Source organism: Antechinus flavipes, chromosome 4, assembly GCF_016432865.1.
Source record: "Antechinus flavipes isolate AdamAnt ecotype Samford, QLD, Australia chromosome 4, AdamAnt_v2, whole genome shotgun sequence".
NCBI lineage: Eukaryota > Metazoa > Chordata > Mammalia > Dasyuromorphia > Dasyuridae > Antechinus > Antechinus flavipes.
The window spans coordinates 78,599,372-78,623,065 of NC_067401.1; the positions used below are offsets into that span (position 1 = coordinate 78,599,372).

At 35.4% G+C, this 23,694-nt stretch overlaps 1 protein-coding gene across 2 annotated transcripts in view; it reads right to left on the bottom strand.

Annotated features, from left to right (window-relative positions):
• WDR26 (WD repeat domain 26) overlaps positions 1-23,474 on the bottom strand; it is a 42,418-nt gene extending 18,944 nt beyond the window's left edge. The window contains exons 1-7 of one of the 2 annotated variants that reach the window (XM_051993381.1): positions 22,359-23,474; positions 20,253-20,352; positions 20,093-20,149; positions 14,189-14,325; positions 10,346-10,443; positions 9,117-9,273; positions 4,953-5,091 (exon numbers count right to left, since the gene is read on the bottom strand). In XM_051993381.1, the coding sequence (XP_051849341.1) occupies positions 4,953-5,091; positions 9,117-9,273; positions 10,346-10,443; positions 14,189-14,325; positions 20,093-20,149; positions 20,253-20,352; positions 22,359-22,801 (1,131 nt within the window). In that variant the 5' untranslated portion in view covers positions 22,802-23,474. Of the gene's footprint in view, positions 1-4,952; positions 5,092-9,116; positions 9,274-10,345; positions 10,444-14,188; positions 14,326-20,044; positions 20,150-20,252; positions 20,353-22,358 lie in introns of both variants that reach the window. The other variant, XM_051993380.1, reaches the window with a different exon arrangement.
• Between the last annotated feature and the right edge of the window lie 220 nt (positions 23,475-23,694).

Genomic DNA, 23,694 nt, shown 5'->3' on the forward strand with positions numbered 1-23,694 from the left:
CACTGTTTATTCAACCTTTCCCTTTAACTACTATACAGCCTCAGTAGTAGTGCTTTTCTCTTCTCACAATTGGCTTTCTCTACTCTTTTACCATTTTGATATAAAACTTCACCATCTCTCGATATACTGTAGTGGCTTCCTAATTGGTTTTCCTATTTCAGGTCTTTTACTTCTCCAATCAATCTGGCAAAGTGATTTTCTTAAAGCATACATCTGACCTTGTCACTACTCTCCTCCTTAAACTCCAGTAGCTTCATATTGACTCTAGGCTCTCATAATTTCTTCATTATCTCATCCTTTTGTCATTTATTGGTTCAAGTTATTTGACTACTGTTTATTAAGTGCATACTGTGAACCTGGCATTGTGCTAAGTGCTGGAGACAGTTCCTGCTCTAATGGAGCCTTCAGTATATAGAAGGAGACAACATGCAAACAATGATGTACAAACATCAGGGTAAAGTGAAAATAATCAAAAGCAAAGAAACAGTAGCATCAAGTGGAATTTGAAAGAATTCTTGCAGGAGGTAAGACTTTAGCTGAGATTTTAAGGAGGCCAACGAAACTATAAAGTAGAAATGAGGAAGAGTTCTAGGCACAATCACCAAAGTTCGGAAACCATTGCAATAGAGGGCACTCCTCAACTTTGAAAATATTCATTTAAGATAAAAATTTAGTTAGGGAAAAAACTAAAATGACAATACTAGACTATGTATATTCAAAATCTCATTAGGCTTTAGTTAACTCAGATACTAAACCCATATAACTACTAAACCCAGATTTTCTTCCCTCTACCCACAGTCTCATCCACATTTATTAATGTCAACTTCTAAGTATGTCTCTATCATAAGATTAGAATCACATTAGTTACCTTATTAACAGAAAATATATCTAACTACTCATGTATTAAAAAAAATGAAACCACTTAAAAAAATGGAAATAGGTTAACATTTTAAACCTTATTATCCAATGTTCTTAAAACTTATTTACTTCCTCTAAGTAAGCAGATACATGTTTATTTTTATGACTAACATATACATAAAATTATAATATTTATAAAGTGCTTTACACACAATTTTACTTGATCCTCCCAACAATACTGTGAAATAATTATTTTAAACGTGCCTGTTTCAGCACATTAAGCTTAAAAGGTGATCAGTCAAATATTAAGTCAAATAAGCCTATATTTTTAAATAAATTACTCACAATTCTATTGGTACTACAAAAGAAAGACTATTGACACCCAGAGGCCTTAACCAAGCAATGTTTGCATTCAATAATGGCCCACAGCCATTTAACTGAAGGTGAAAGGATTGAGTATTAGTAAAGGTATTACACCCAACACCAAGACCTGTTGTTTTCCCCATTCATTCTGCTTAAAAACAAATAAAAAAAACTACATATCATCTGGCAAAGATTCTTGCATTGTAAAAATATAAATTAGCATTTTCATTACACCAATATTATCAATCAATAAAAGATCACATCTCCACACTACCATTAAAGATGAATAACAGTTTTAAGAACAATGCTTGACAATTCAACAGTCTGACTAGAAATGTGATATACTATTTCCATAGCCTGGGCCTAAGACAATTTAAGCTATCAAACCCCCCCCCCCCCAAACAACAGCCAACCTCTAAATTTCACAAATGTAGCTAAAGTTCAGCTCTTTTAAGTATAGGCTCAAGGAGTTTCTAATCAAATATTGCTAAATACTGGAGCTTCAACACCCTTCTAGTTATTCCAAAACTTCATCTGCCATTATCTAAATAGTGAAACCATTTTAGAAGAACTCTTTCCCTTCCAAGAGACCCTCAGATCTTTATGAAGCTAGATATTTGTCATCTGCCTCTATTTCTCGTTCAAGAGAATTCAGCAGCAGTGAGAAGAAGTTTAGTTAGCTGCACAGGTTCAGAAAAAAAATGAAAAGCAGCAAATTAATATAATGAACATTTTCAAATATTTATATGCCAAATGTTTGTGACCTGAGGGCACAATGGATAGAACCCTGGGCCTCGAGATAGGAAGACTAAAGTTCAAATCCAGTCTCAGATGCCTCCTAGCTATATGACCCGGGACAAGTCATTAATCCTGTTTTGTTGGTTTCTTCATCTGTAAAATGATCCGAGAAGGAAATGGCAAACCATTCTAGTATATTTGCCCAAAATAAACCACAAAAAACCCAAACAGGGGCACAAAGAATCACACAATTGAAATGACTAAACAATACTGAACAGTTAGCAAAGACAATACCTCCTTTCCCCCCATTTCATATTAATGGAAAAAAAAACTCTTTCAAATAAATTCTATAATGGTTTTTTTTTCTTTTTTTGTAAGGCAATTGGGATTAAGGGGTCACACAGGTAGTGAGTGTTACACGTCTGATGCTGGATTAGAATGCTAGTTCTCCTGAGTTCAGTGCTCTATCCACTGTGCTATCTAACTGTTCCAACTATTATTTTCTTGCATTTGAATGAGAAAGGTAACTTCATGTCTGAAGATAAATGAATTATGGTTACTATTTTTGGTTCTTCTTTATGTCTTATAAAATCTTTTCATTGGTAGACTGAACAAGTTAAATATCCTCTACTATTTCTAAGACTGAATAATAAATGATTACAAATACTTAGATTAGTAAAGCATCCTCAACAAAGCAAGTTAGGTTGTATAATTGTTATGTCTTCCTGATTGTTTTGTTAAATTTTTTTAAAAAGCAAAAACAACACTTCATTTTCCAACACCTTTTCTACTTCCAATAGAATATCCTTTATGTACTAAGCATAGTTAAGCAACACATTGCCCTTGTTTGAAAACCTACTTCATTCCATGGCTAATTCTTAAGATCTTTTAGCAGCACCACCATTTCTAACTACAATATAGAAATGTAACCAAAAATCTCACATTTATCCTGTATCTTCAATTTACTAAAACTCCATTAAAAATGCTTAGTGCAGGACACTGTCTCTTTCAAACTAGTAAATTACAATATAATGCTACAAAAACCAATTCTGAGAAGCACTGATATAGCACAGGTATTGAACCTGCATTACAATCATAGGACTTCTTCCTATAGACAATTCTTGCTTATGTAGTACCTTTTCTCACAAGAACCTATGAAATAGATTGTTCAAATATTAATATCCCCATTTAAAAGCTGAGGAAACTGAGGCTCTGTGCAATGACTACCTAAATTCAAGAAATCAAATGGCGGTTGTATTACCAAATACTTTTCCTTCCATTTTAAAGTATCTAACTAGTGCTGTCTTTTGAGAGAAAACTGATCTAGTAAGGAAATTAAGAATCACTGAAAAAATTAAGGAAAGATAATAGTAGTATCAGAACTGTAATCTTGAACTTAAACCTAGATTTTGCTACCCTTCCATTCTTTTAACTTATTAAAGATGCATGAATAAAAGAACATCAGAGATCAAATAATACAATAAATATTTCCATGAATCCATGGAAAAAAATTTCTAATCCTCATATATCAATTAATCAAACTCCTAGCATGCCAAAAGAATTTAGACCTCTCCTTATAGCAATCGCCTTACAGAAGGGGAGGCAATTTAAACAATATATAAGGATTCCTGATTTAGAAAATCCACACTTGGGGCAGCAAGGTGGTGCAGTGGACAGAGCACCAGCCCTGAAGACAGGATCACCTAAGTTCAAATCCAAGCTCAGACACTTAACACTTCCTAGCTGTGTGACCTGGGCAAGTCACTTAACCCCAATTGCTTCAGCAAAAGGAAAAACCACTTTATTTTACTTTCTCCTATATTTTATTGGATTGTTATTTATTTTGTTTTCTTACCAAATTTTATGCATCTTGACCTCTTAGTCAAGACTGGCTTCACTTAGTTATTCCTGACTTGGCTTTCCTTGACTTCATTTCTGTTGTCACTTCACAATTATATAAAGTTAACCAATGATATACTTTTCACCAGATTCTAGAGTTTTTCTTCCTTTTTTTTTTCCTGATCCTTTATCTGATTCTGATAACTCATGAAAAAAGAAATACCAGAATCAGATATTCATAAAACCCAAGGAATAGCCAGGAAAAGAAGTTTCTAGGGTAGGATAATAGAGATAGGGGAAAACTCTAGGATCTGATGAAAAGTATGTCACTGATTAACTTTTCATTGGCTGCTCTATTATTCACCCTTTTAAGGCCTCAAATTCTTTATCCTAGGCTCACTATTCTCTTGCAAAATCTACCACCTACCATGACTATAGGTTGATGATTCCTGAGTTAAAAACCTCTATAGATGTTTGTCTTATCCTCTTTCAAAAGAACCCAGGTAATCAGGTACCCTACTGTCAACTTGAAGTAAGACTCTATTACTTACCCCTTCCCTCCCACTCATTTTCTATAGGAATTGTTTCTACTATAATTTCTAACTGTCTGCATTTCCTTCATTAGAACTAGAGAGATTCTTTTATTTGCTAAAATAAAAGCCCTTGAGTATTAAATATTGCTAGCCAAAGTTCAAAATTATACAACTGTACAAGTGAGGGGTAATCTCTACAAAGTTCACTGGTGGTAAGAACAACAATAACACAAAAATATGATTCTACAGAAATCCAAGATAACTCAAATGAAACCTGAAATGGTTTTACCCAGGCCATTTCATGAAATATAACTGGCACCAAATATTTCACAAAGGAAATTAATGTTAAACTGAAAGTTAAATTAATAAAAGATTTTCTATCAGCTTGTTGTACACTGGATTTAGAGGGTAGAAGCAATTAACTTTTAATCTAAAAATATTAACAAACAAAAAAGGTGGTGAAACTAGGCAATGTTTGGGAAAAGTAAAACATGCAGACATAACACAAAACAATGCTGCCGGAGAATAACTTAGAAAATAGAAATATTTACAACAGAAATATAGAATCTCCTTTAAGTTCCTTAAAGTTTTTAATTAAACTATTCATATGAGAATACTTACCGAATCAACTTGCCATATAATAACAGTTGTATCCTTTGATCCTGTTGCTAGTTTAGTGCCATCGTTAGAGAACTTACAGAACCACACTTCATTACAGTGTTCTGTAAGTATCTGTTGTGTATAACATGGGAACTGTTTCCTAAAAATAAAACCAAAAAAACAAAACAAAACAAAACAAAAAAAACACCCAAAAATAAACTAAGAATGCTTTTTTAAAAATATACTATCAGAAAAAAAAAAGACTATAATAAAGCTTCTTGCAACATTACATGTTTTTAAAATTATGTACATATGTCTTTCCTTTTAGCTAAGGAAGAAAATTCTCAATTGCATGCTGAGTAAATTAAAAACATTAATATATTCTAAATATAAATTTGGAAAATAACCTAAATTTTACTTCATTGTTTTCTTAAAAAGATTGTAAAGACATATAAAAATTTTATCTGTTCAGAATTTGTTTTGGTCTGCTTAGGATCAATTCATACAAATCACTAATTATTTATTAGAGCCTTTAAGTCAAATGGAAATAAAAATTCAATGGCATAATAATTTTGAGATGGTACTGAATAATAAGCAGGTTAAACCCACATATGAAACTGCCTTGGGCTAAAAACAAAACATATCCATTCAATCCATCTCATATCCCTTACCCTTCTAAGCATCCAAATTATTTTAGCAAAGTCAAAGTGAAAAGCAGTAACCACCAACTAACACTGCAAATTTTGGGTCTGCCCTATTAAATGTTCTCAATACTATGTGATCTTGTTTAAGTGATTACATAGCATCAGTTAACACTAGATACATAAAGTAAAACTCAAAAAAAGTCATTCTTTCTCTGGCTAAGTTTTGATTATCAAGGAGTACAGAAAATTAGTTTGGCTAAATATTCTTTAATTTAGGAAGCCAAATCCTCAGCTGTAGGACCATGTGCTTTTCATAGTTTTTTTTTTTTTTTTTTTTTTTAATACTTCCAAAGATTACTAGTTCTACATGATTTGTAAATTTGCCTTAAAAAAGGTGTTTTAAAAATTTGTCAGTAAATAACTTAAAATTACTTTTCACCAGTCCATTGATTATTTATAAAATAAATTGAATCTGCATTTCTATTACTATGTGCCATAACCTGTGACTCTAGAAAAGGAGATATTTGAAGATTTAAATGTCTGCAAAACTAAGTGAATTTTTAAAAACAAGACTCTATCAATAAGTACAATTTACAAGTGCAAAAATGTTGACTATTGTCATGCCTATTTCAATTTTTTCCTCAAACTACACTGAAAAATTTTTTCTAGAGAAGTTACTTAAAATTTCAGAGTTGAAATTTTCTTTCCTAATTTTAGAGCCACAATAGTTATAACACTGACATCTAGTAATACACAATGCACATGTTCCTAAAGCATATAATGAATGATTTACAATAATAAAGAGTCAATAATTAGTGCAAGGATGTATTTAAAATGAGAGTGGCAGAATACCTTTATTAAAGGACTGATTCATAAAATTACAGGGCACAAACCAGTCGGTCATGTAGTCATTACTTATATTGTAATCCCTGTCACTGAAGTGTTGAAGTGTTGTTCAAGGACTCATTATCTTAAATATTACTTAAACGATTTCTCTAATCAAGAAGTGATTATGAAATATCACCTGATCATACCCAATAAGTTTATACATTTTCCTCTAAACAAATTAATACCACCAATATATATATGTGAAATAATTCACTTGACAAATTTTAAACAATACATTTCTAGAATGTGTATATAATTTGATACTTTACAAAATGCAAATCATAAATTTAATATTTATAAAACTATGTGCAGGAAAATTTATTTCCATTGGATGGTGGTTAAAAAACCTGCCAACTTAAAGAAACACCGTCAAGGCTAACTGGTTAAAAATTTAACCTATGTATGCTTCCAACTCAAAAACATCTTCAATGTTTCTATGAGTAGGAAAAAGCACATCCAATGTCATTAGTTTATATGCACTCCTGTCTACAGAAAGGGAGCTCACTAGATCATAAGCTCTTTGAGGAAGAGACCATATCTTATATCTTGGTATCTGCCATGTCACCTAGAGCACAATAATGCCTTGCACAAGGGTGCTCAGCAAATGTTTCCTGAATTAAACTGAAAACAGATTCCAATTTTAAGATCTAATTTTTGAAATTGAGTTAAATTGGATTAAAAAATTTTTAATACCTCAACGGTGTCCTTTTAAGTCCTCTATTAGATGGGTCAGGAAATGTGAAGACAGCCTCCCTTTCCCCCTGACCATCCTCCTAAGGACTGGAAGTGATTTAGTCTGATGGGCTCAATCCAAGGCCTTTACTGACCAGTATGACATAATCATACTTAATTCTGTGTAGTAGTACTCTGATATAGCTGACAGTCCAATAAGTATTAGGGCACAATTCAAAAGAAAAATACAAGTTGTTATGATCATAGAAATAACCCTGACATTATAGGCATGACATTCTCTTAAAAACAATAGAATCAAGATTACTTCAATGTATCAAATTTAAAAGGCATAAAATTTCAGAATTACAGCTTTCAACTCAACAATATTAAGACAGAGTGGGTTGATCTGAAAAGAGGATAAACCTTGAGCTTGAAGTGTTTTGACTCGGGATAAGTGGGTGGCAGAGCAGGGAAAATGATAAGAATTACTAACTTAAGAAACCCAATCCTTCCTTTTTACCTCCACAGGGCTTAATGAATTTTTCATGGCTTCATATAGAAGACCCTTCTCTTCTACTAGCCATTTCTTGGAGGCAGGAACCATATTATACTTTTCCTATATAAAAGTTCAAAGGGATTCCCTATGGGGCTTATGAAATTCTAGTCTTCCATTCAGTTTTATAGATAGCTAAAAAAGCAACTAAAAAATTCAGGGAACTATAGGTCAATCTTATGCAGATTAACCTTGTAAAACAGGGATAATATACAGAATCCTTTGCTCATAGTTATCTAAGTACACTATCAACATTATACCAGCATTTCTTGATTTAGCTGATCTCCAATAAATTACCACTTCATATGTTCCAACAATAAATTTAGGAACCAGTAGTGAAATTAAAGTTTTTGGCATAATAGCTGCTCTAATTTTAATCAGTATTGTTCTCAAATTTCCCAAAGGTGTCAAAAATGAAATAGGTTTTACTTAACAGTCCAAGTGAAATGATCATGAATCTTCATATTTAAAAAACTCAAACAGCATATGCCAAACAGCATAATTAAAAACCAACCCAAATTAAGCAAAAAAAAAAAAAAAAAAAAATGACATGGGGCTGGAGTGAGGCAAAGTTGAAAAATTCTAGTCATATTTCTCTAGAATGCTGTTTTTTTGTTCCTGTGAAAAAATAAAATACTTAAGATTTTAAAAAATAACCTAGAGCTAGGTACCCATATAGAGGTGTTGATTACAAAATAAGTAAAAAAAAAAAAAAAAAAAAAAAAAGGTATTTCTTTTAAATCACAGTGGTTGCCTGCACCATTATTTCAGTAGCTTATTGTAGGTTCCTCATTTACAAAAAGCCCTCACACTTAACCTTATTACTTTTGCCCTTCCTGTTCAAGCTACTTTCATCATATCTTTGATCATCTTTGGCAAAAGAAATGGACTATGTGTACTGCAGCTGTTCCCCTTCGTCCACTAGCCCCAAATTATTTCCTTCCTGGGGTTTGAAAGATTTCACAATTTGTTTTTCAGTATCTCAACTACTTAAATGACACTAACTTTAGAGGTCATGAAAAATGTTCCTGCTTCACTAATAATTAAAAGAATCCCAAACTTAAGGACAATTTTATATTCTCCTAAGTTAAAATTATATGCATTGTAGCTGATAGCAAAATATCCCTCAAAATTATATAGGAAACAAACATAACGCTAATTACTACTCCGAAATTGTGACTTTATAAGTTAACTGTGGACACTTAATAACCAAACCTGGGATTTGGGACAGGGGACATAAGAGAACATTTTAAAATAGTCATTCTAATTTTTTTGTACGTTAGAATGAGTAACAATTCAAAAAAGAATTTAGTTTTAAGGAACTCCAGTTCACATGTCTTTAATGGGTTAAGAAGGAAAATGGGATCACTTATAAAAAAAAGATGACAAATCAAATCTTGGGAGTAGTAGAAATGGTTTTCCTCTTACCTACTACAAACATGATCTATAAGCAGCGACACAGAATCTAGATTATTATCAAGTTTGGTATTGTGATATAGGCACCGATCCCTCTGCAGCTCCACAGCTTGACGTAGCAGAGTCTGTAAACGCCTTGGGGGAAGCATCACTGATGGTGGCAAATAGGCTTAATAAAAAAAGAAGCAAACAAAAAACAAGAGTTTATTTTCAGTCAGTCAGATAACAAGCATTTCCTAAAGGGCTAAGAGTTGGAAGACTAGGAAAGTTGAAAAGTCCCTATTTTCAAGGGGCTTATGCCTCAATGGGAAAAATGATGCTATACAATACTGAATAAAGCAATATAGAGGGGGAGCCATTAGCAACTATGGGAGGATTCAGAAAAGAAATCTTTTTAAAGAGACTTGCTCAATATTTTCTGGCTTTCAGTTAATCATTATCAAGATTATGGTATTTATGTCAGGCCATCCAGAACCTTTGCCTATAAATATTTTGTTTTTATGACTACCTGTCAAGTGCTGTTTATGACTATACTGATGCTAGAATTCACTTGGAAAGAAAATTCACAATTCTTTGGGTTTTCTTGTTTAAGAAAGTTATTAGTTAATAAATAGCAAAGAAGGTATAATGGCTGTCCTTTAAAGTTTGGGAAAGATCTCAACTGAAATATCTAGCAAAGATTAATGACTCAAAAGAACAAAATTCCAAGTCCCAACAAGTCCCCAAAATATCACAGATATTTTATGTGAGACCTACACAAAATAATACAAGTTCTGACACTGCTGCCAATTCTATTTCAACCCATAAATGTCCTGTACCTTCCCAACTTCATTTAAAAAAAAAAAAAAAAAAAGGCAGTGGGAACCCTTAATTTGTCTGGACAGGGCAAGAAAAAACTTTATAAAATAAACTAGTAAGAATGAAGCACCCTATTGGACCCATTTATTCCCAGTAATGGTTTTATACACACACACACACACACACACACACACACACACACACACACACACACTAACAACAACAAAAAAATTTGCCTAAAATGAGAAAGTTTATTAAACAAATGTGTGGTCTAAGGAATCCATCTATAAAACAAGCCCCATCTCATCCTCTCAGGAGTAAACAATTCTTAAGTACTACCAAACAAAAACCTCAGTAAAGTTACAAATCCATATTAGTTTTAAGGAAATAAATGTCAACATTATCAGACTTAAAAAAAAAAAAAAAAAAAAAAAAGATCTTACTCTGGAGTTTATCCAAAAGTTTAGATCGAGAAGCTGTTCCTTTGCCTTCCCATTCTGCTTTTGCACGTAAGTCTTCTGCATGGCTACACATCAGATACCTATCAATGAAACAGTAAAAGTAGCTAACATCATCAATTTCTTTTTTGGAATTAAAATAATAAAAATATATTTCTTTATTTTTAATTTCAGAAACAGAATGAAGAAAAATGACTGGCTAGGCCATATGTCATTAACATTAAGACTTTGCCATCTGAAGAAATATAATAACTTTGGACAACCATGAAAATACATGTGTTTTCTTTAAAGGAACTTAAACTAAATTAAAACATAAAACCAGAAAATCTCTCCAAGAGGGTATTTTAAAGTATTCAATCTTTAAACAGACTTAAAAAACTAAGCAATGTGATATAGTGAAAACAAACCATTAGATTAGACTAAGTAATCAAAATTCAAACCTCAGCATGTCACAACCTCTGAGACCATAGTGTTTTCTTAATCTGTAAAATGGGGACAAAAACTTGTACCACACCTAGTTCAAAGGTTTCTTGTCTTATCTTAATATGAGCTTTGTGTGAGCTTTCAGAGGGGGGGCTCAATTCAAGGCTTCCAGGAACAAAACTCAGGGACTGTCTTCAATACTCATTAGATATACTGATGGACACAGAGTAAAGTTCCAGGGAAACGAATCAAGGTCTTTTCCTTTAAGTATGTCCCTGACCTGGTTCTTGGTGTTCTATGCAGAAGAAAATGACTGTCAAGTGAGGGAAATTAAAGTACAATCAAATTATAGAAATGATATCTAGAAAATATCAGATCTTATGAAGTACTCTGCTACCATTGGGACACTGCTTACATATTATTTATTAAGTGCCTACTACTACATGCCAAGCATTGCACTATATTGGTGTTGGGACCACAAGTACACAGGGAAATAATCCTAACACACAATAAGCTCATATTTTAATAGAGGAAATAAGGACATGTAAAACACACGTCAAAGGCACAGACAGGATATGGAATATTGTGATTAAAGAAGAGAGAGCTAGTCAGTTGGCTCAATTACTGAGGGCAAGAGGGAGAATAACAGGCAGAAAAGAAGGGATGGGGTCAGATTTTAAGAAGTTTAAGAAACAAACAAAGGATTTATAATTTATTCTAGATGCAACAGGAAGCCATTGGAATTGGTTATATCTAAAAAAACTGCTTTGACAATGTGTTGAATGGACTGGAAAGCCAGTGAAATAATCTAGGCAGGAGAAGAAGATGGATTGTATGGTGGTAGATTTGTGACTGGAGAAGAGATTGAATATAAGAGATGTCATGAAAGTAGACACAGAAATATCTCACAAATGAATGGATATGTGGATGAAAGATTGAAGGGTTGAAGTCATTGAAGAATGGAGGTACCTTTGACAGAAACAGAGAAGCTTGGAAAAGGGAAGATTTAGGTGGATAGATGAGTTGAGCTTTAAACATGTTGAGTTTAAGCTGTCATCAGGAAATCCAGTTTCAAAGGTCTACCAGGCAATATTGGTGATCTAGGATTAGTCAAATTCAAGAGAAAGAAATGTGTTGCACTAGATATGTAAATATGGATGCCATCTACATAAAGATGACACTTAAATCCATAGGTGCTGATGAAGTTAACAGAAGAATATATAGAAAAAGAAAAAGACCAACCGTTAATGGAAATGGGGGTAGAGGGTACTTGTGTGTCACACAGATGATAAACCAGTAAAGGAAACAAGGAAGCCTGGTATGTAGAAGAAATTGGTGAGAGTAGTGTCACAAAGGGAAGAGTATGCAGAAGAGGGTGGTCAACAGTGTAAAACGCTGTCTACTAGGTTAAGAAAGCTTAGGACTGGGAAAAAGACAATCAGATTGGCAAGTATGAGATAACTGGTAACTTTGGAGACAGGACTTTAGTTTGGTAATGAGGATAAAATCCAGAAGAGAGGAAAGGAAATAGAAGCAATGATTTTAAAAAGATAGGACAAAAAAGGGAAGTGAGATAAAGAATAATGGGGAATAGTGGAGAGTTTTTGGTTTAATTTTTTTAACTTGGACTTGTTTGAAGGCAGTTAAATAGAGAATAATAAGCAGTTATCGAGATAATGAATATGTTAAGAATTAAAGGGAGGATTTAAAATTTAAACTAAACTTAAAAATTCTTTGATTTCCATGAATACTTATTAAATGAAAATTCACTTACAATATCTTTCGATCTAAATTATTGTATTTAGAAGTGATAGATATAAACAAATTATGGAGTAACTGTGTGAAGTCTAACCCATATCAGAACAATTGAGTTGTCCTGTTTTCTTGGAAAAATTATTTAATCCAATAAAAATTTACCAAATGCCTGCTTAAATCAAGCCTGTGTGTGTATGCATGTGCACAGGGGCATATAAACAAACAAATAAATAAATGTATTTATGTATGTCTATCTACAGGTATATATCTTATTAAAATCAAGTTCTATATAATAGAAGTTCCAGGCTTCATATAAAATAAAAATACTCTACTGTTCTACAATGTATGTGGAAATGCTCATTTTACTTATTTTGCAAAGTTTAGAGTTTTTTAAAAATTTGCTTTAATTAAAAAAATCAGTCCCTTTTCTTAAGTTACAATTAAATCTGTTTATGAGATACTTTTTTTTTTTTTAACCTAGACTGTGACTATTAAGGGATTTCTTATTAGTTTGTATAGGTGAGGATACCTTCTGCAATTGCAATCACTGGATAGCACATTTTCCAAGAAGTATCTCAACCAACAAAACCAAACTATTAGAAGAAAGGAACTAAATAACTGAGTTTATTTTTGAAAAATAGAAGGAAGGGAATAGGAACAGAAAGAAATCATAACATTCTTTTTTGATTTTAAATGATTTAACAAAAATTTGAGAAAATTGACTCACAATTTTATTCTAAAAATTCTTTCCAAATGTTCCATGTGGTTAACAGACATTCAATTTTCAGTATTCACTAGTGCAACTAAGTGGCACAGTGGATGAAAGTTCGGACCCCAGAGGTCAGGAGAACCTGAATTCAATTTTGGCCTTAAGCCACTTACTAGTTGTGTGGCTGTAGGCAATTCACTTAACCCTGTTTGCCTCAGTTCCTCGTTTGTAAAATGAGCTGGAGAAGGAAATGGCAAACCATTCTAGGATCTTTGCCAAAAAAACCTCAATGAGGTCACAAAGTATTGGGACATGACTGTAAAATGACTGAACATGAACATTTCAGTATTCAAATCAATGTCTATTTATGGGGAAATATTGTATGAAAGATGTTCAGAATCAGTAAACTTGAGTTCTAATTTGAGACTTGCTACCCACAAATAACCTTTATCAGGCCATTTAATCTCATTAAGCTTCAATTTTCTCAAAATGTAAAAAAAAAACAAAATAGAAGAATTCTTAATTCATGAATGTTGAGTTATAAATATGACATCTTGTAGGTCTTCTGACTTAAGTGAACTAACTATTGCATTAACATGTCCAACAGAATTTCTGATTAAAAAAAGGAACTAGTCACAATATAAGAATAATGCAATTAAGCATATCGCAGAAATTATAAAAGAATATGCAATGATTTTCTGTAGACAATCTTCTCTTATCCATTTAACATAACTTTATCGTAATATGAAAAGCTTCCTCAGATAAGGGCAATGGGTTATACAAAAGCAAAGAAGAAACATTTGCCCTATCCCACTTCCCTATCACAGGGAGAAAACAACCCAAAATTTCCAAAAACTTCAATCATTCAGTGAAAGCATAGAACTAAAATTTGCATTAACAAGATTCCCCCAAAGCAGAGCTCAAGAACTAAACATCCTTACCCACTGAGGACATGAATTCTCTCTGTATTGTATTTCAAGGGCGTCAATTCGCAGCGTAGAACTTGAAGTGCCTCCAGGACCTTGCCATCCTCCAGGTATTCCAGGTACTTCTGCTGCAGCAGCAAAAACTTCATCCTCTGACATGACAGAAAGCAGCAGTCAGGGAAAAGGGTTGATGGAAGTTTCAGACAATGTTTGTGCCTAAACAGAACAGTAGAAACCATTCTACTATGCCCTTTGAAAATAAAACTTTACATAAAAGGTTCATGATTTAAAAAAAAAAAAAAAAAAGGTCTTGGTTCATTAAAATCTTCCTTCTATCCTTGTTGAAACAGCTTACCTACTTATGAAACCTTTTCAGGTCAAGGCTAATAGATATTTGATTCAATCCCAGGCTTCAAAACAACTACTTTAAAGTATTACTTCCAGGACTCAAAAAGATGATTATAAAAACATACAATTTTCTAAAAAATTAAGAGCTATACTAGAGTGGATGGATTGCCTCAGAAAGTACTGCATTTCCCATCAAGTAATTCTTTACAAGAGGACTTGGATGAAGATTTATAGATGTTGTAGAGGCAATTCCTATTCAAGTAGGTTGGACATGATCTTAGACCTGCTGTTAAAAATTAAGACTGATTTTTAAGCTCAGTAACCATCTTAAAAAAAAAAAAAAATCAAATGTGTTATTTTTATTTCAGCCTGTTAAACTTTTCTACTAAAGGAAAAAAACCCTCAAATTTTATATTTAGGAATCTCTCTAATTACATTAATATTTTGAAATGGGCTTTTTTAGATTAGAGAAGACAAAAAAAAAAAACAAAAAAACCATGGTAGTTATCTGCCATCATTTGAAGGGCTATCATAAGAAAGAGGGTGTATATTTATTTCTGGTTCCAGAGGAGAGAAGGAAGACTAATAGTTAAAAGTCAGAATTTTGGCTTAAACTAAGAAACCATTTTCTAAGAATTATAGCCCTAGAACAGAGTGGATTATCTGTAGTGAATGTATTACCTTCTTTCAGCTGTTGTAAAAAAGGGTTTCTAAATTGGTTAAGAGAGCAGATAAGATAAACTCTGAGGTCCCTTCCAACTTAACCATTTCATATTTGTAATAAAGATTGGAATCTTGATTGCTTTAGCCTCCTAACACTGAAAATATTCTGGAGGAAAATAACATTAAAAATCCTTTTTTTTTTTTTTTTGATAAAGGACAAACTATTTACTACTTAATTATAAAGTCATATTTTCAGAATTTATATTTAGGTTTTAAGTTTCTCAGCATTACTTTACCCTAAGTTTCACTTTTAGCTATCAGTTAACCCTTCCATCCCCCACAACCTTTTGGGCAAAACTGAGAAGGCATGAAAACATTTCTATTAACATAAAATGTGGTATTTTAAACCCTAAATCCAACTTTAAGGATTATCACTTGAATGAAACCTTTAATTAGGTTATGTTGGGTTTTGAAAGTGGGCAGAAAAATATTACTGATATTTAGTACTCCAAATGAATTCAAATGCACTTAAAAATATTAACATAAAAATCTTAAGAGAATATGACAGCATTTGGTAAATGCTTATTTCTAAAAATGCAAAACTGATAATGCTATCAAAATAGGACAACAAATATACATTGTTTAACTATGCTAAATCTTTGATAAAAAAGAAATCAGAAAATGGCATTCTCCAAATGCATGAGAATTTTTGTAACTCTAGAACTATTACACTTACCAAATTCTATGCAATATGTAAACAAAGCTAGGCTGGTTTTCTTTATATACTTTAAAGATATAGATTAAATAATAAAATACAATGTTTTACATATAGTCTAAAGTTAAGCTTTCTATATTTTAGTAGTGTTGCACTGTTAAAATGGTTCTTATAAAAGGGAGATTTTTTAAAAAACAACTTCTCTATTTCTGAACAAAGCTTTAATTTTTTAAAAATAGCTATCATTGTATAAGCACTTTTGATGTTTGCAAAACACTTATATATGGTATTTGACTTGACCCTCACTGTTGTGAGTGTGGTCAATGGAGAAAACAATGTGTAATTCAGTTTATCAATACATTGTTAAAAGTTTACTTGGTATTACAAAACTCCTTTACTATTTGAAGATTTCCCTTTATATGACACCCACTGTTGAAGACATACTTGTTTCTGGATTTTTCAATTCAATTTTATGTCTAACTTGTCAATATCTGTATTAATTTCTTCACTGTGTTTTCTCAGTTATTAAGCATTTCTGGTAAACACTTTAGTTTTCCTTGAGGAATTATGTGCACATTTCATTTTCCTAGTAATCATATCCAGGTTCCTCCCTTACAAATTTGTGAAGTGACAGTTTTAATACACTCCAATAAACATTAGACATTTTTCCCCTTAATTTTCTCCACAGAGATGCTAGTATAATTGCAACTCAATTTTCATGTGATATAAGTGGGGCAGGAAAAAAGTGAGTAAAACTTCAAGTGAGGCTATGTCAACATTTTTCTAAAGATACATGGGGAAGACAAAAGCAGGTCAAGAAACTCTGTCTCTGAGTCATTTTGTCCACAGATAGTGCAAAGAGATTTCTGAAACAGATACTTAAGCATGGTATTGGACTCTGGTAATGCGCTGTTGACCAAACACAGAAAGACATTTGTTTAAGTAAATGCTTTCTCATAAAACTTGTTTAATTACTTGAATCAAAAATATAATTTCTAAAAAATGTACAACAGAAGCATTTATATAGAGCCAGGAAGTTGGGAAAGAGACTATAGACTATAATGTTGTAAACTATAATCTTAAGAATTATAAACACTAGCACATTTTAAGCATACATCCAAAATGGCTCAAGTGTAAAAACTCAAGCCCAGTGACATAGTATTCCATTTGATGGCACAATAAATACTGAATTGGCCTGGAAACCAGGACTACTAAGGTCCAAATGCTCCTTCTGCCAAGCCACTTATCCTGAGTTGCAGAGAAGTAGCCCCTGTGCATTAGTAGAGTCACTATCCTAAACCCTTTCCCAGAGTGGCTTTTAAAATATTGTAGAAGTAGGCTCTGAACAGGTCAAATTGAATTCTCTAAGATAAGCAAAGGCCTTATTCATGGCAGGCCTCAATTTTTTTTCATAGCTAAGGAAACTTTGGAATTTCTATTCCTCAAGCTCTATTCCTTACTTATCTTTCCAACTTCTGATACTATGGGTGAAAGAAAGAATGTAGTACACTATTTCAACAAATTCTACCTTTGGTCTACCAATATCTAATTAGTCAAACCAGTAAGAAATCTAGTTTTAGAAGCTGTTTGAATAATAACAAATTTTAAAAGTTTTTTTTTTTTTAACAAAACACTTTTTATTTTGTGTAAGAAAATATAATGAAACAACAGACAATCATTTCATCAGTAATACCGTAATGAAGCTTTAAAGGGATTTAAAGAAAAGTTAAAACTCTAAAAGTTGACTGTGGCAGTAACAACTCACAAAGCAGAAATTTCAAAAGTACTTATGTACTCAGGGAAAAGTTTATTAATGCCTACAATTACACTATAAAGTTTTAATTCTCTGGTATACAAGATTTTCATGTAGTTTTAATGCTGCTGCTACAACTGACACAATACTAGAGACAATAAAATGGATTTAATCAGTCTAATCAGTTTCTCCAGGCCATGTTTTATTAAAGATGAAATATAGGGCTGAGTTATTTGGGATTAGGGGAGGTACAAGATACCATGTAACAGGCAAAGGTAGATTAAATAAGCAGATGCCTTCTTTCCACATCACACTGAACACAAATTAACTAAAATGCCACATGTTCTGAAGCAGTCTCTTCAAATATAACAGTAAAGGTGAACTGCTACACAATTTTTATATAGCATTCAAGACAAATGTTAAATATGTGTAAAGCATGGTCCACAATACTGTATTTAAAGTTTGAAATGAAGATTAGCTCAACTTTCTAATTAGATAAAAGTTCTCAAGTTATTACCTTCAAATTTCCTCATATAAACCCTCAAACAAACCTAGACATAGCTGAAAACAAAGTAAAATGCTATTCAATCAGGTTTGAGAGAATAAAAACCATGTGTTGTGACTAAAATTGTTTTGAGATAGAACTGAATATGAGGTTATTAGAAATAATTTTTAAAAAAATCTATATTTAAGGCTGGTTATCACTTTTTGTTGAAGTTAAGCTGAAAATCACAAAACTGCTCTCACAATTCACAATGTCCATTTTAAAAGACTTGAAATATTATAAATATGACAGAACTCACATTAAACTTTTTTATCCTTCCATTTTGGGATTAAATAAAATAAACTACTTGCCAGGTAAAGGGCAATTTAAAAAGTTGAACTGATTATATATGTACTCTAGAGTAACAGTCCATAATTCTACTTGCTGAATTCCAAGGAATCAAAGTTCCCCCTTTTCTGCCTATTAGGTTTATCTTTCAACTTACAATTCAGATTGTAAATTGTTTTTATTAAACATGCTTAGTGTCTTTGGAGCCCAAATATCCAACTATGGAAGCAATCATAATTTGTTTTAAGACATAAAACCTTACATTTTCTTAAATGTGAGTCCCTTTCTATTAAAAAAAATTTCATAAATAGAAAAGAGATTTTTGTAAATCTCTTTAAACTACTAATTTCAGAATCATTCTCAGGTACAGCTCTCTTATATAAGTACCATTTCTTTAAATTAAAAATGCAACAAATCTAGCAGGTTAACAGGTCAAAGAAGTTATAAAATTGACCCAATTTAAATAAAAATAATATAATCCTCACTAATGTTTAACAAACAGCTGTTTTCCATACTTCCTGTTCTTTTCCCATCCCCTCCCCCACTGGACAGGAAACTGCTTCTGACAACAAATGAATCAGCCAGAAGTCTAAAGCAAGCAGCCACCAGCTGATTTTTCTTTGTTTATAATCACAGGCACTTTAAAAAACATCCCCTCTCCCCTCTCAAATACCTACTTAAGAATTAATGACTAATAATTTTAATAGATATTAAAATACATGATGATTTCTGAAAATGGGCCTCACTCCCAATTTTATCTTATATAAACAGTAAACAGAGCATAAATATTCAGATCTGCACAAAAATCACCAGATGATTCATACAAAATTCAAATGAATACACTATAAATTCACGAAATTGAGAGTACTTGAATGGAACTGGGTGACCATAACCCAATGATTGGTTTGAATTAACACACATGACCTTTCTTAAAAAAAAAAAAAAAAAAAAAAAAGCTTACATAAAAAAGACAAAACTTCTTTATCCAATCTATTCTTTTTCTTTCCTCAAAGAAGCTAAAGAACATATAATAGTTTTCATTATAATAGCTTTCATTCTTCTTCACTCCCAAAATTTAAAATTCAAAGATTAAAATAAAAATTTGCACATTTTCCTTGATTTTGAATATCTAAAACAAATAAAGGTGATTTAAAATTCCTTAGCATAAATACTGAAAATATGACATTAGTATAACTTTCATATGTATGGCAAAAACCAAAACAAAACAAAAAAAAAAAGATATTTTCTAGGCAAGCATTAAAAAAAAAAAAGTTCAAATGTTGTAACACAATCAAGACTGATTACTGTATAACTTTAATACACACAATATAGTTCCAGACAAATCAATCTTTCTAGGCATCTGCAGAATGAGGGAGCTATACTTGATAATCTAATGGACACAAGTGCCTGTGTCAGACACTGTTCTAGGCGCTCTGGATACGAAGACAAAAATTACACAAATTATGTTACAGAGATGGCAGATGCCCTAAGTTATTACTGAGACCATTCTGCTTACTAAAATTAGCATAAATGCAGAACTAAGAACAAAAGTGTATTTACCACAATTATTCCCAACAACGTTTGAGAGATTTCAAGTGCGCCTCTTACCACAATAGCATGAGGAGAATGCACTAAAGACTTAAGTTCATTCAGGTCGTTTTCAGCCTGCAAAAATTGATATAAAAGAGAGAAAAACAAAAGTATTATGATATGCACATCAGATGTTTAACGTAACATCAGTTATACAGTTCCATATGCCCTACTTTACCTTATCCCAGTCTCCTTCCATGACATGATTTCGGAATTTGGTAGCAGAAGGATGTTCTAAACGACATCCTGACTCTTGCATGAGGAGATCAACTGTCTGGCTGCAGGAGAGATACAGTGTAAAAAGACCTGACCAACTTCAGGGTTTTACTTTTCCAAATATACCAATACCTATGCAACAGTGTGAATTTTTTTCCCCAAAAGAACTAATTATATTTTAAGTTATAGTGACATAAGGAAAAAAAATGCATATAAGCCCCAAGTTTGTTGAGCTACACACACTGGAGCAATCTCCTATATCCATATTGGGGTATTAGGTTTAAAAATTTGTATACAACTTCAAAAATAAGTGTACTTCCCCCAGTTTTGCCACTTGAAACATGAATACTTTGGGAAAATAGAAGTTTTAAAATATAACATTTGTTGCAATCAAGTGGCAATTGGGAAAGTAGGAAACCACCTATCTATATTATCACTATTTTAAATAAAATTACTATACTATATAAGCTGCTCTCAGTGATGTCTAGTATAAAATACATGCAAGTTTTGTGTCTGCATCAACACTTTAAGAGGTCAATTATTTAAAAAAAAAAAATTAAAAAAGCAAAACAAAATCACCTCTCCCCCCCCCACCTTTCTAACTAAAAATAGCAAATTTACTATGCTGTAGGCTCCAAACAGTCACGAGTTATTTTCTCCCTCTGCTGTCAGCTTGCCTAATTTCAGCAATACATTTTACATTTACTAAGCTCATTTAATACCAAATCCATCTTTATCATAGAGTGTAGAATCTTCTCTCATGGCAAACAATTCCTTTTGGGGGCAGGGGAAAGAGGAGATAAATATGGCTGTTTGGCTTTTTATATATAGCTCGTTCCTTAGGTCTGTTTTGTTATTTCAAAAGTCCTAATTTATCTGCTTAACATTTTCTTGTTGTAGTGTTTTCCCCCAACCTCTATTAATTTTTAAACAAAATACAGCTGACCTCCAAGTATGGCTTGTGTCGATGCACTTATGTCACTTTTCAAAACTTCTTATTTCTTTCTCAAACAAACCTATAAATCAAAAACTGCACAGTGGCAAGCCCAAAGGCTTATTTTAATCTAAGCTTTGCAGCCAGGAAACTCTGACTGCTGGAGGTGGTTTTTTTTTTTTTTTTTTTTTGTGTGTGTGTGTGTGTGTGTGTGTGTGTGAGAGAGTCTCCTTTAGGTCCTGCCCCTTCCACCTCCTCCACCATTCTCAAAAGCTTTCAGTCTCTAGAAGAACCCTTCCCCCACTCCCTGGGTTTTTCCTTTATTGATGTGTAAACAAACTGATAGCAGTTTGTGGCCAAGGTTAGCCCCCTTCACCCTCTCTCCGGGGTGCATCGAGCCACCTAGACTAGAACCTATGTGGTCAGATCAGCTATACCTTCCCAAACATCTTCCTGAAAATAATTAGGATTTGACAGTAGTTTGTGGCCTGTGTCCTGAACACACAAAGCTTAACAAGTAACACAAACATGTCTCCTCTGCGCCATTATTCCTGTTTGATTTCCTCAGCAACTCTTCTTTCCAATTGACCATCACCACCAGCTGCACGCCCTCCCCTCCGTCCCCCTCCATAACCCAAACACTTGTGGGTGTCCAGCTTTCCTGACTGGCAACCACGCTACGGTCTCGTTCTCTATGGGAGAAGCTTCTCCCAGGGTTCCCAGCACAGATGTCTAAAACACACTCCGAAGGCCGAGCCCTCCGAGATTCATTATTTCCACCAGATCGGGCCCACTCCTCCCCCTCCCCCGGCATTTTTATACATCTGTCTCGGCCGACCGATAATTAAGTTCCAGTGGGGGTAGTTTGGGGCGGGGTGGGGAAGGGGGGCAGCTGGGGGGAATTCAGGGCCTGGCTCGGGGAGCCGCAGTTTGCCAGCCTTCCAGTCTCTCCGTCTGATTGTCTCCTCCTCCTCCCGGGCTCTGCCTGTCTCACCGGGGGTCTCCCCAGGCGTCACTCCGCGGCGGGGCTGTCCGTCAGGAGCAGCCCTCCTCGGGCTCCTCGGTCCACTTCCCCTCCCCTCCCCCCCTCCTCCCCCCGGCCCCCGATCGCAGCGCTCTCCGAGGAATACTTACTTGAGCCCTAAGCCATGCAAGTGCTGTCCTATTAACCTAATCACATCCTCGTCGGACTGGGAGAGTCTCTTCTTCTTCTTCAGGCTACTGCCCAGCTCCGAGGAGGCCACAGACGAGGAAGACGCGGCCGTGGTGGCCGAGGTGGCCGCGGCGACGGCGGACGAGGCGGAGGCCGCCCCGCCGGGGACCCCGTTATTGACATTCAGGCTGTTGCTATTGTTGCTGGCGGCGGAGGGGGCAGAGGGCAGCAGCCCATTGGCGTGGGCCAGGTCTCCCCCGGACGAAGTGGACGAGGGCGACGACTCCCCGTTCTGGGCCGAGAGGCAGGCGAGCTCCTGGGTCTGTCCCTGGCCCCCGCCTCCGGGGCCGCCGCCGCCGCCGCCACCTCCTCCGCCGCCGCCGCCGCCTCCTCCTCCTCCTCCTCCTGCCCCGTTGGCCTGCATGATGCTGCCGCTGACCAGGCTGTGGCCGCTACTGCGGTGGGGGGCGGCAGCGGCGGCAGGAGGGGCAGCAGCCGCGGGGAGTCCCACCACTACCACCACGGAGGAGGAGGAGGAGGAGGAGGAAGAAGAGGAAGAGGAGGAGGAGGTGGAGGAGGACGAGGACGACGACGACGACGAGGACGGGGGGGAGAGGCCTGCTCTGCCTGTCGAAGCCCCGGGCTCTCCTGCTCCCTCCGCCGCCGAGGCTCGGGGTTTCTTCCGCGGGGGCGGGGAGGCTCCGCCGGTGTCCGAGTCGGAGGAGGAGGAAGCGGAGGCCAGAGTTTCCTCGCCGAGAGAGGCCGTGGTGGGAAGCCGGTGGGGCGAGGCGGAGGAGGGGAGGAGGGGGACGGGGAGAGGGCCGGGGTGAGGGGGGGGGAGGGAAGAGGGGACAGGGAAGCGGGGAGGGGGGAGGGATAAGGGGAGGGTGAGGAAGAGGAGGAGGATTTGGGCCCTGTCCCCCCCCTCCCGGAGGCAGCTGGGGTGCCCGGCCCGGGGGTCGCTCCCGTAGGGGGGGGCGCCGCTGGGGCGGCGACGGCCGCTGCTGGGGAGGGGGGAGCCTGCCGCTGTGCTGAGCCCCGGCTGCGGCTGCTGCTGCGGCGGCGGCGGCAGCGGAGGCAGCTGCCGCCTCTGTCTTCGGTCCCGCTCCGCTCCCTGGTGTGTTGATTCTTCCCCCAGCTGCTGCCTAATGGAGTCCAGGCGGCCGCGTCACAGGAAATGCCTATACTGCCCTCCTCACTCACTTCCGGTGGCAGGTATGGAACCTATAGGGGGGCCTGTCACCCAGCACGTGCGACAGGGGGCAGGCTCCCGGAAAGTTGGGAGGGAGGGCAGGCCCGAGCAACCCCCGGGGCGGG